The sequence below is a fragment of the Ciconia boyciana genome, chromosome 31, assembly GCF_034638445.1.
Source record: "Ciconia boyciana chromosome 31, ASM3463844v1, whole genome shotgun sequence".
In the NCBI taxonomy this organism is placed as follows: domain Eukaryota; kingdom Metazoa; phylum Chordata; class Aves; order Ciconiiformes; family Ciconiidae; genus Ciconia; species Ciconia boyciana.
The window spans coordinates 1,567,797-1,579,286 of NC_132964.1; the positions used below are offsets into that span (position 1 = coordinate 1,567,797).

The 11,490-nt window shown below is 71.6% G+C and overlaps 1 protein-coding gene across 1 annotated transcript in view; it reads left to right on the forward strand.

Annotated features, from left to right (window-relative positions):
• Positions 1-11,341, forward strand: part of CAMSAP3 (calmodulin regulated spectrin associated protein family member 3) — a 28,662-nt gene extending 17,321 nt beyond the window's left edge. Inside the window, 17 exon segments of the mRNA XM_072848335.1 lie at positions 271-316; positions 749-787; positions 870-938; positions 1,508-1,581; positions 2,079-2,489; positions 2,492-3,172; positions 3,174-3,579; positions 4,311-4,450; positions 5,604-5,613; positions 6,191-6,317; positions 6,320-6,384; positions 6,569-6,578; positions 7,107-7,203; positions 7,606-7,721; positions 8,960-9,078; positions 10,170-10,455; positions 11,334-11,341. Coding sequence (XP_072704436.1) covers positions 271-316; positions 749-787; positions 870-938; positions 1,508-1,581; positions 2,079-2,489; positions 2,492-3,172; positions 3,174-3,579; positions 4,311-4,450; positions 5,604-5,613; positions 6,191-6,317; positions 6,320-6,384; positions 6,569-6,578; positions 7,107-7,203; positions 7,606-7,721; positions 8,960-9,078; positions 10,170-10,455; positions 11,334-11,341 — 2,704 coding nt within the window.
• Positions 11,342-11,490: the final 149 nt, after the last annotated feature.

Below are 11,490 nucleotides of genomic sequence, written 5' to 3' on the forward strand. Positions count from 1 at the left end.
CACAGTGGCATGGGGGGGACATGGGGGACAGGGGAGAATGAGGACAGGGCTGGGGGGGACACGGGGGGCACTGGGGACATGGGGGACCCAGCGTGGTGGCAGGGGGGTGCAGGATGGGGGGGGAGCACAGGGGACCCCAGAGAGCGCAGGGACCAGTAGCCGGGGGAGGTGACACAGTGGGGACACTGGGGACGCGCCCCCTGACACCCCCACCCCCGCCCCCCAGCTGAACGTGGGGCCTTCCTCGCCGAGCTCTTCCTCTGCTTCGAGGTGCTGCGCCCCCTTCGTGCGCCCCCGGGACCTGGGGGACCCCCAGGTATGGGGGGACATGAGGGGACCCCCGGGTTGGGGGGGCACTGGGGGTCTGGGGAACCCCCAGGTGGGGGGCGTGAGGGGACCCCCAGGTATGGGGGGCATAGGGGGAGGTCTGGGGGACCCTCAGGTATGGGGGGCACAAGGGGATCTGGGGGGCTCCATGGGGGCATCTGGGGGGCCCAAGGTGGGGGGGCATGAGGGACCCCCAAGTATGGGGGTCTGGGGAGGATATGGGGAGGTCTGGGGGGCCCCGAGGTTGGGGGTGGGGGCCCTATTCCTGCCCGGGGTGGGGGAGAGGGTCTGGGGGGTCACTGGGGGATGACGACACTCGGATGGGGGGCACTGGGGGGTCCTGGGAGCCCCAGTATGGGTCTGGAGGGGTGCTGGGACCCCAATATTGGGGGGGCACCCTCCAACATCCCCCCTCCCGCAGAGGCTCCAGCTGCTGGTGACCCCCAACCTCCAAGAGCAGGTGAGGGGCTGGGGGGGCACGAGGGGGCGGGGGATTGGGGGCAGGGGGTCCTCTGTTCCCCCTGACCCCCTGTTCCCCCCAGCTCCCCGGGTTCAACTTCCGGCACCCGCTGCTGCCGGGGGCAGGCCCCCCTCACTGCGGGGGACCCCAGGTGAGGCACACCCCCCGGGGTGGGGGGACCCCAAAACCTTGTGGGTGCCCTTGTAGGGGGTAATTTGGGGGGCTGTGGGGGTTACTGGGCTTTGGGGGGGACACACACGTGGGGGTCATTGGGCTTTTGGGGGGCTGGGGGGCGCTTTGGGGTCATTGGGTCTTGAGGGGGACCCTGGGGGACTTTGGGGGGCTGGGGGCTATGGGGGTGCTGGGGGGGCATGGGACTGGGGAGTCTGGGGGGCTGGGGGTGCACTGGGGGTAATGGGGCTATGGGGAGTTTGGGGTGCACTGGGGGGCCATGGGGCTATGGGGAGTTTGGGGGTGCATTGGGGGGCCATGGGGCTATGCGGAGTTTGGGGTGCATTGGGAGGCCATGGGGCTGGGGGGGCTATGGGGAGTCTTTGGGGGGGCTGTGGAGCTGTTTGGGGGGCTATGGGGTGCAGTGGGGGCTTTTGGGGTTCACTTGGGGGGTCACGGAGTTGTGGGGAGTCTGGGGGGGCGATGGGGATGCGCTGAGGGGTGTGGGGTGCAGTGGGGGGTTCTGGGGTGACCCTGTGCCCCCCCCAGGCACCCTGCACCACTCCCCTCCCTGCCCCACGTCGAGGGGGCTTCGGCAAGGCCTGGAGCAAGAAGCCGTTGAGGTGAGGGGGTCCCGGGGGCACCCCTGGGTGCTGGGGGCAGATATGGGGTCCCTGGGGTGTGTGTGGGGGGGGGAGTGGGTGCTGTGGGGCAGATGTGGGGGCGAGTGTGGAACGGGTGCTCTGGGGTGGTGCTTGGGTGCTGGGGGGCAGATATGGGGGTCCCGGGGGATGGGGGAGCGGGTGCTATGGGGTGGATGTGGGGGCAGACCTAGGGGTGCAGATGCAGGGGGAGTGGGTGCCATGGGGCAGATGTGGGGTGCCGGGGCACAGTTGTGGGGTGCCGTGGGGCAGATGTGGGGTGCTGTGGGGCAGATGCGGGCGAGCAAGTGCCATGGGGCAGAACCGGGGGTGCAGATACAAAAGAGGGGGTGCTGGGGGTCGGGGGGCAGTTACCGTGGGGGTGGGCAGCAGTGGGGCAGGGGCTGGCGGGGCGGGGCGGAAAGATGTGGGGCTGCCCTCCGCCCCCAACTCCCCCCATAACCCCCCCCGCCCCACAGCCACCCCCTCTCCCAAGCCGTCTCCTTCAGCATCCCCTTCGGCCTCGACAGCGACGTCGACATCGTGATGGGCAACCCGGTGGGGGCCGCCCTGGCCCGCTCGGCCAGCACCGACAGCCTGGCCCCCCCGCCGCCCCCGGCCCCCGCCTGCCCCCCAACTCCCCCCGCCGCCCCCGCCCCCTTCTACCCAACGGGCTCCCGAGACCCCGGCCCGGAGCTGCCCACCATCGAGGAAGCTCTCCAGATCATCCACAGTTCCGAACGTCTTCTCCCCGAGGGAGCCCCCGACGCTTTCTACCTTCACTCCCCGGAGCCCCCCGTGGATATCGGGGACCCCCGGGGCCCCCCGCCCTCCGCCAGCCCCCCGTTTCCACCGCCGACCCCCCGGCCCCCCCGGGCCGTACCATGACCAGCTTCGCCGAACGCAAGAAGAAGCTGGAAGAAGCCGCCGGGGTCGGAGGTGGGGGCGGTACCGGTACCGCCGGTGGGTCCCCCCAAATTTTCGGGGGTCCCGCAGGGGCTCACCCCGAAGCGGGCGAAGGGTTGAGCGCCGAGATGAGCCAACTGAGCGCCCGCTTGGAGGAGAAACGCCGCGCCATCGAGGCGCAGAAGAAGAGGATCGAAGCCATCTTCGCCAAGCACCGCCAACGCTTGGGCAAGAGCGCCTTCCTCCAGCTGAAGCGAGGGGGCGAGGAGGAAGAGGAGGAGGAGGAGGAGGAAGAGGAAGGTTCCGCGGGCAAGAAGCAAGTCACCTTCGCCCCCCCGGACGCCCCCGGCCATTACGAGGCGGCGGTGGCCAAGCTGAGCACGGCGCTGGGCGCCCTGCAGCTGGACATGCAGCGCTTGAGCCAGCAGCAGCAGCGGCTCCTGCAGGACCAGCGTCCTCCCGCCGGCCCCGCCTGGGTCATCCCTGTCCCCAAGGCGGGGCGGGGGGCGGCCACCCCGCCCGTCCCCCCCCCGCCGCCGCCCCCCAAAGCGCCCTCCTCCCCCTCGCCCTCCCGCAAGGCGGGGGTCCCGCCGCCCCGCAAGCCCCCCCGCAGTCCCCGGCGGGCCCGGCCGGCCGAGCTGAAGTTGCCCACCTTGACGCGGGTGCTGACCCCCCCACGACGTGGACACCCTGCCCCACCTCCGGAAGTTCTCCCCCAGCCAGGTGCCCGTCCAAACCCGTTCCTCCATCCACTTCTCCGAGGAGGAAGAAGAGGACGAAGAAGAAGGAGGAGGAGGAGGAGGACCTTTGGCCGCGCCGCCTCCCCCCGAGTCGCCGGAGCCCCCCGAGATGGAGGCGAGGGGCAACCTGCGCCCCGCGGGGAGCGCCCGGGTGTCGGGCGACGGCACCAGCGACGTGTCCTCGCCGGGCGAGCGCCGCGCCAGCCTCATCGAGGTGCCGCTGGGCAGCCTGCGGGCCGAGGAGGAGGAGGGAGAGGGGGACTCCCTGGAGGGGTCGCCCACCGAGGGGGGGGCCGGCGCCGAGACCAGAGCCAGCCTCGGCTTCTTCTTCAAGGTACGGGGGGGGCACGGGGGTGGGCGTCGCGGTGGCACGGGGGTGATGGCCGTGGGGGCAAGGGGGTGGGTGGCACGGGGACGATGGAGGTGGTGGCCCAAGGGCTGGGGGACGTGGTGGCACCGGGATGAGGGACATGAAGTCGCAGGGATGATGGCCATGGTGGCACGGGGATGGGTGTCATGGCGGCACGGGGATGATGGAGGTGGTGGCCCAAGGATTGGGGGACGCGGTGGCACCGGGATGAGGGACGTGAAGTCGCAGGGATGATGGCCATGGTGGCACGGGGATGGGCGTCACGGTGGCACGGGGATGGGTGTCATGGTGGCAGTGGGGACAATGGAGGTGGTGGCCCAAGGATTGGGGGACGCGGTGGCACTGGGATGAGGGATGTGAAGTCGCAGGGATGATGGCCATGGTGGCACGGGGATGGGTGGCACAGTGGCACGGGGACGATGGAGGTGGTGGCCCAAGGGCTGGGGGATGTGGTGGCACCGGGATGAGGGACGTGAAGTCGCAGGGATGATGGCCATGGTGGCACGGGGATGGGCGGCACGGTGGCACGGGGACGATGGAGGTGGTGGCCCAAGGGCTGGGGGACGCGGTAGCAACAGGGGACGCTGGACGTGGAGTCGGGGTGGTGGCGGCGGCGGCCCCGGGCCGGGGGGTCCCCGTTGGGGGGCGGGGGGTCCCCGCCGCCGGGCCGGGTCCCCACGGGCGGGGCTGCGCAGGCGGAGGGCCCGGCGGAGGCGGCCATGGCGCAGCGGCGAGCCAGCCTGCTGCAGCGGCAGCAGCGGCGCAGCCAGGAGGCCCGGCAGCGGCGGCACTGGCTGGAGAGCGAGCGGCGGCAGAGGGAGGAGGCCGAGGCCAGGTGGGTGGGGGGCACCCACGTCCCGGGGCGGGGCACCCACGTCCCTGGGGGGCACCCACGTCCCGGGGGGAGACACCCACATCCCTGGGGGGCACCCACCCTTGGGGGGGGACACCCACCCCTGGGGGAGACACCCACATCCCAGGGGCACCCATCCCTGGGGGGCACCCAGATCCCGGGGGCACCCACCCCTGGGGGGCACCCACGTCCCGGGGGGAGACACCCACATCCCTGGGGGGCACCCACATCCTGGGAGCACCCACCCCTGGGGGAACCCACCCCTGGGGGAGACACCCACCCCCAGGAGCACCCACATCCCTGGGGGGCACCCACATCCCTGGGGGGCACCCACCCTTGGGGGGGGACACCCACGTCCCAGGGGCACCCACCCCTGGGGTGCACCCACCCCTGGGGGGCACCCACGTCCCGGGGGCACCCACCCTTGGGGGGGGGCACCCACCCCTGGGGGAGACACCCACATCCCAGGGGCACCCACATCCCGGGGGGAGACACCCACATCCCAGGAGCACCCACATCCCGGGGGCACCCATCCCTGGGGGGGGGCACCCACATCTCGGGGGCACCCACATCCCGGGGGCACCCACCCCTGGGGGAGACACCCACATCCCAGGGGCACCCATCCCTGGGGGGGCACCCACCCCCGGGGGCACCCACATCCCGGGGGACCCACCCCTGGGGGCACCCACATCTTGGGGGCACCCATCCCTGGGGGAGACACCCACCCCTGGGGGCACCCACATCCCAGGGGACCCACCCCTGGGGGCACCCAACCTTGGGGGGGGACACACCCATCCCTGGGGGCACCCACATCCCGGGGGGAGACACCCACATCCCAGGAGCACCCACATCCCGGGGACACCCATCCATGGGGGGGGGCACCCACATCCCGGGGGCACCCACCCCTGGGGGAGACACCCACATCCTGGGGGCACCCACCCTTGGGGGGGGACACCCACCCCCGGGGGCACCCACATCCCGGGGGGACCCACCCCTGGGGGCACCCAGCCGTGCAGGGTGGGCACAGGGATGTCACCCGGTGTCCCCCCCACCCCACCCCACCCCACCCCACCCAATGCAAGGTGCTGGGTGGGTGCGGGGGGTCTCACCCACCCCCCCACCTCCCCCCTCCCAGGGTGCCCAATGTGGGGTGCTGGGGGGTGGGGGTGTCACCCATCCCCTACCTCGGGGGGCCCAGCCAGGGTGGGTGCAGGGGGGGGGTCTCACCTACGTCCCCCCCACCCCAGGGTGCAGGGGGGGGTGCACAGGGGGGGTCTCACCCACGTCCCCCCCACCCCGGGTGCAGGGGTCTCACCCACGTCCCCCCCTCCCCAGGGTGCAGGGGGGTCTCACCCACATTCCCTCCCCCACCCCAGGGTGCAGGGGGGGTGCACAGGGGGGGTCTCACCCACGTCCCCCCCACCCCGGGTGCAGGGGGGTCTCACCCACATCCCCCCCCCACCACCCCAGGGTGCACAGGGGGGGTCTCACCCACGTCCCCCCACCCCAGGGTGCAGGGGGTCTCACCCACATTCCCTCCCACACCGGGGGTGCACAGGGGGTCTCACCCCCGTGTCCCCCCCAGGGTGCCCATGCAGGACGGGTACCCGTTTCCAGGGGTTTCCCCATCCCCCCCCCAGGGTGCCCCCGGGGCTGGGTGCCGGAGGGGGGTGTTGTCTCACCCGGCCGTGCCCCCCCCAGGGTGCCCTCGGAGCCCCCGCCCCCCGAGGAGGAGGGGGCGGCCGCCGCGGGGACTTCACGCGCCAGGAGTACGAGCGGCGGCAGCAGCTCAAGCTGATGGCGGAGCTGGAGAAGGTGCTGCGCCCCCGCGGGGCCCCCGCGCCCCGCCCCCGCGGGGCCCGCGGCCCCGCCCCCGCTGCTGCGACGACTCCGCCCTGGCCCGCAGCCCCCAAGGGGCTCCTCGGTACGGGGGACGTGGGGGACATGGGGGGACAGGCCCCAAGGGGCTCCGGGGGACATGGGGGGGGAGATGGGGGGACATGGGGGACAGGCCCCAAGGGGCTCCGGGGACATGGGGGGACATGGGGGATATGGGGGACAGGCCCCAAGGGGCTCCTTGATGGGGGGACAGACCCCAAGGGGCTTCTTGGTATGGGGGGGGACGACACGTGGGGACACGGGGGGGGACACTGAGGGGACAGGGCCCCGGGGGCTCCTCAGTATGGGGGGATGGGGGGACAGGGGGGGACAGGCCCCGAGGGGCTTCTTGGTGTGGGGGGGACACATGGGGGGACAGGCCCCAAGGGGCTCCTTGGTACGGGGACTGGGGGACATTGGGGACATGGGGGGGGGGACATGGGGGGAAGCCCCTAAGGGGCTCCTGGGGATGGGGGGACACGTGGGGGACAGGGGGGACATGGGGGCACAGTCCCCAAGGGGCTCCTGGGGACGGGGGGGACATGGGGGGACATGGGACACGGGGGGGACACAAGAGCCTGCTGGATTTGGGGACATGGGGGGGGACGACGACGATGGGGACACAGCCCCACCGAGGGGCTTCTGGGTGCTGCTCGGAGGGGGGGGGGTCCCGTGTGCTGGGTGCAGGTTGGATGGGTGGGGGGCTCCCACCCTGACGGGGGGGTGTCCCCCCCCCGGGGGTCCCCGTGTCCCCCCGCAGGCGCCCGGCTCTCCAAGGTTTACTCCCAGAGCACCCTCTCCCTCTCCACCGTCGCCGCCGACCCCGGGGGCACCCAGCCCGGCGGGCGGGCACCCAGGTGGGGGGGTCCGGGGGTTGGGGGGTCTGGGGGCGGGGTCAGGGTGGGGGTGGGAGGGGCTGGTTGGAGGTGGGGGTGTCAGGGTGGGCTGGGGGTGTCCAGGAGTCGGGGTGGGGGTCAGGGTGGGGTTGGGGGGTCTGGGTGAGGGTCCGAGGGTCGGGGTGGGGGTCGAGGTGAAGGGTCTGGGGGTCAGGGTGGGGGCGGTCCAGGAGTTGGGGTGGGGGTCAAGGTGAGGGTCCAGGGGTCGAGGTGATGTCCCGGGGTCAGGATGGGCGTCAGGGTGGGGGGCCCAGGAGCGGGGGTGGGGGTCTGGGTGAGGGTCCGAGGGTCGGGGCGGGGGTCGAGGTGACGTCTGGGGGTCAGGGTGGGGGGCCGGGTCGGTGCGTGACCCCGTGTCCCCAGCCGGGCCGCGTCCCCCTCGGGGCCGATGTCCCCCGGGCGCGTCCCCCCCGGGCGGGAGCGCGAGTGGGAGAACGAGTCCAGCGCCTCCTCCCCCGCCTCCGTCCCCGAGTACACCGGTGAGTGCCACCCCCGGCCACCCCTGTCCCCATGTCCCCATGTCCCCCCCTGTGTCCCCGAGTACACGGGTGAGTGCCACCCCCGGCCACCCATTTCCCCATGTCCCCCCCGTGTCCCTCCCATGTCCCCGAGTACACGGGTGAGTGCCACCCCGGCCACCCCTGTCCCCATGTCCCCCCTGTGTCCCCCGTGTCCCTGAGTACACAGGTGAGTGCTACCCCCGGCCACCCCTGTCCCCATGTCCCCCCCCGTGTCCCCGAGTACACGGGTGAGTGCCACCCCCGGCCACCCCTGTCCCCATGTCCCCCCCCGTGTCCCCAAGTACACCGGTGAGTGCCACCCCTGTCCCCTCTGTGTCCCCAAGTACATTGGTCAGTGTCACCTCCATGTCCCCCCAGGGGTGCAGGTCCCTGCCACCCCTGTCCCCACATGTCCCTCCCTTGGTGCCTGTGTCCCTGTCACCAGTGTCCCCCCATTGCCCATGTCACCTGTGTCCCCTTGGGGTGTGTGTCCCCTTCAGCCCTGTCCCCTAGTGTCCCTGGCACCCCTGTCCCCATGTCCCCTGCAGCCCTGTCCCCCCAGTGTCCCCAGTGCCAATGTCCCACCTTGTCCTGACACCCTGGTGTCCCCCTGCAATGTCCCTCCCAGCCTTGTCCCCTGCTGTCCCCAATGCCCATGTCCCTGCAGCCCTGTCCCCCAGTGTCCCCCGATGTCCCCCAGCTCCCATGTCCGTCCCTGAGTGTCCCCAGTGCCGCTGTCCCACCCCGCCTTGTCCCCTGGTGTCCCCTTGTGCCCCTATCACCCCCAGCCCTGTGTCCCCCAAGCCCATGTCCCCCCCGATGTCCCCAAAGCCCATGTCACTCCCCTGGTGTCCCCAGTGCCACTGTCCCACCCAGTGCCACTGTCCCCGTGGTGTCCCCAGAGCCTCCGTGCAATGTCCCTCCCAGTCTTGTCCCCGTGGTGTCCCCCCATGCCCTTGGTGTCCTCAATGCCCATGTCCCCCTAGTGTCCACCATGCCCGTGTCCCCTTGGTGTCCCCATGTCCCCTGCAGCCCTCTCCCCCAGTGTCCCCCAAGCGCCTACGTCCCTCCCCTGGTGTCCCCCAAGCCGCTGTCCCACCCAGCCCTGCCCCCCTGGTGTCCCCAGAGCCCACATCCCCCCCCACGCCTGTGTCCCCCTGGTGTCCCCAGAGCCCCCCCCCGGTGTCCCCGTTGTCACCGCCGCCGGTGTCCCCCAGGTCCCCGCCTGTACAAGGAGCCGAGCGCCAAGTCCAACAAGCACATCATCCACAACGCGCTGGCCCACTGCTGCCTGGCCGGCCGCGTCAACGAGCCCCAGAAGAACCGCGTCCTCGAGGTGGGCCACCACGGGGGACACCCTGGGGACACCCTGGGGACGCGCCCTGAGGGGGGGGGACACACGGGGACACACACGACGTGGTCTCCGGGGCCACCCTGGAGATACCCTGGGGACACGGCTGGGAGTGGTTGGGTGAACTCAAGGAGCCCCAGGAGAACCGTGGCCTCGTGGCCACCGTGGGGATGTTGGGGACACGCCCTGGGGGGACACGTGGCCCTGGGGACACTGAGGGGGATGTGGGCACTGGGGGGGGGTGACACCCCCCTGGGGACATCAGTGAGCCCCTAGGAAGCCACGTCCTTGGGGTGAGCTGGGTGACCCCAGGAGAACCGTGGCCTCGAGGTGGGCCACCACGGGGACATTGGGGACACCCTGGGGACATGCCCTGGGGGGGGGCATGGTCTCAGGGGCCACCCTGGGGACACGCCTGGGGGTGGGGACATGGACCTGGGGACACCCTGGAGATACCCTGGGGACACCAACGTGGGTGGCATTGGGGGGAGGGTGGAGCTGCCCCCAGCCTGGCCCGTGGGTGCCCCGTGTCCCCCCAGGGCGTCTCCCCCCACGTGACCCCTCCCTCCCCCAGCGGGGGAGAAGAGCGGGGTCCTGGGGTGCCCCCAGCCCCCAGAGGTGCCCCACCCCCATTTAACCCCTTCCTCGCCCCCCCAGGAGATGAAAAGTGGGGTCCTCGGGTCCACCCCCCATTTAACCCCTCCCCCAGGAAGTGGAGAAGAGCGGGGTCCTGGGGTCCCCCACAATGGGTGGCCCCCCCCATTTAACTCCCCCAGGAAGTGGAGAAGAGCAGGGTCCTGGGGTCCCCCATAATGGGTGCCCCCCATTTAACCACTTCCCCCAGGAAGTGGAGAAGAGCGGGGTCCTGGGGTGCCCCCCATTTAACCTCTTCCCCCAGGAAGTGGAGAAGAGCGGGGTCCTGGGGTGCCCTCCCCCCCATTTAACCCCTCCCCCAGGAAGTGAAGAGCAGGGTCCTGGGGTGCCCCCCCCATTTAACCCTCCCCAGGAAGTGGAGAAGAGCAGGGTCCTGGGGGTCCCCCATAATGGGTGCCCCCCATTTCACCCCTCCCCCCCAGGAAGTGGAGAAGAGCAAGGCCAACCACTTCCTCATCCTCTTCCGGGACGGCGGCTGCCAGTTCCGCGCCCTCTACACGCTGGGGGGGGACCCCCCCGAGCTGGGCCGGCTGGCGGGGGCGGGGCCGCGCACCGTGCCCCTCCCCATGGTCAAGGGCATCTTCAAGTACAACTCGGACCGGAAGCGCTTCACGCAGATCCCGGCCAAGACCATGTCCATGAGCGTGGACGCCTTCACCATCCAGGGCCCCCCCTGGCAGCCGCGCAGGCCCGGCACCCCAAAACCCGGCACCCCAAATAAGAGGGGGGCTCGGGGGGGTCTGGCTGCTGGGGGGGTGGTGCTACCCTGCGGGGCTCACGGGGTGTCCCCCCAAAACCAACCCCACGCCTGGGGCAGGGTCAGCGTGGCGGGGGGGAGAGCTCGGTGCCCGTCGTCCCCCCAAGGTTTGGGGACAAGGTGACACAGCTGGAGGGGAGGCGGAGCTAAATGGGGCCACCCCCCAAGCTGGTGCCACCCCCCAAGCTGGTGCCACCCCCGTGGGATTTGGGGCCATGGGGACACAGCTGGGGCTGTCCTCGAGGCTGGTGGCACCGCTGTGTCCCCGTCCCCCCGGAAAGTTTGGGGACACAGAGCTAAGGGGGGGGCTGTCCCCCACCCCAGTGCCACCTCTGTGCCCCCCCCCCCAAGTTTGGGGACAGGGTGACGCAGCTGGAGGGGACACAAGGGACGTGCTGCTACGGGGGGCTGCCTCACCCCAGTGCCACCACTGTGTCCCCCCCCCCCAAGGTTTGGGGACAAGGTGACACAGCTGGTGGGGACACAAAGCTAAAGGGGGGGGGGGGATGTTGTCCCCCACCCCAGTGCCACCACTGTGTGTCCCCCCCCCATAAGGTTTGGGGACAGGGTGACGCAGGTGGAGGGGACACAAGGGACGTGCTGCTGCGCTAGTGCCACCGCTGTGTCCCCCCCCCCGCATGAGGTTGGGGACAGGGTGACACAGCTGGAGGGGACACGGGGGGGGGGGGGTTGTTAATGAAATGTGCCCCCCCCCTTTGGTGCCACATACGGGGTTCGGGGACGTGGTGACGCAGCTGGAGGTGACACTGGGGACATGGGGCGTGGGGGGCACAGCTCATGGGTGCCCCCGGTGTCACACCCCCCAAAGCCATGTAAGGGGTTGGGGACAGGGTGACACAGGGATGTGGGGTGTCCCCAGCCTGATGCCACCTCTGTGACCCCCCCCAGGTGTGGGGACAGCAGGGGGACATGGAGCTAATGGGGGGGTCCCCCACTTTGTGCCTGGGCTCTGCCCCCCAGGTTTG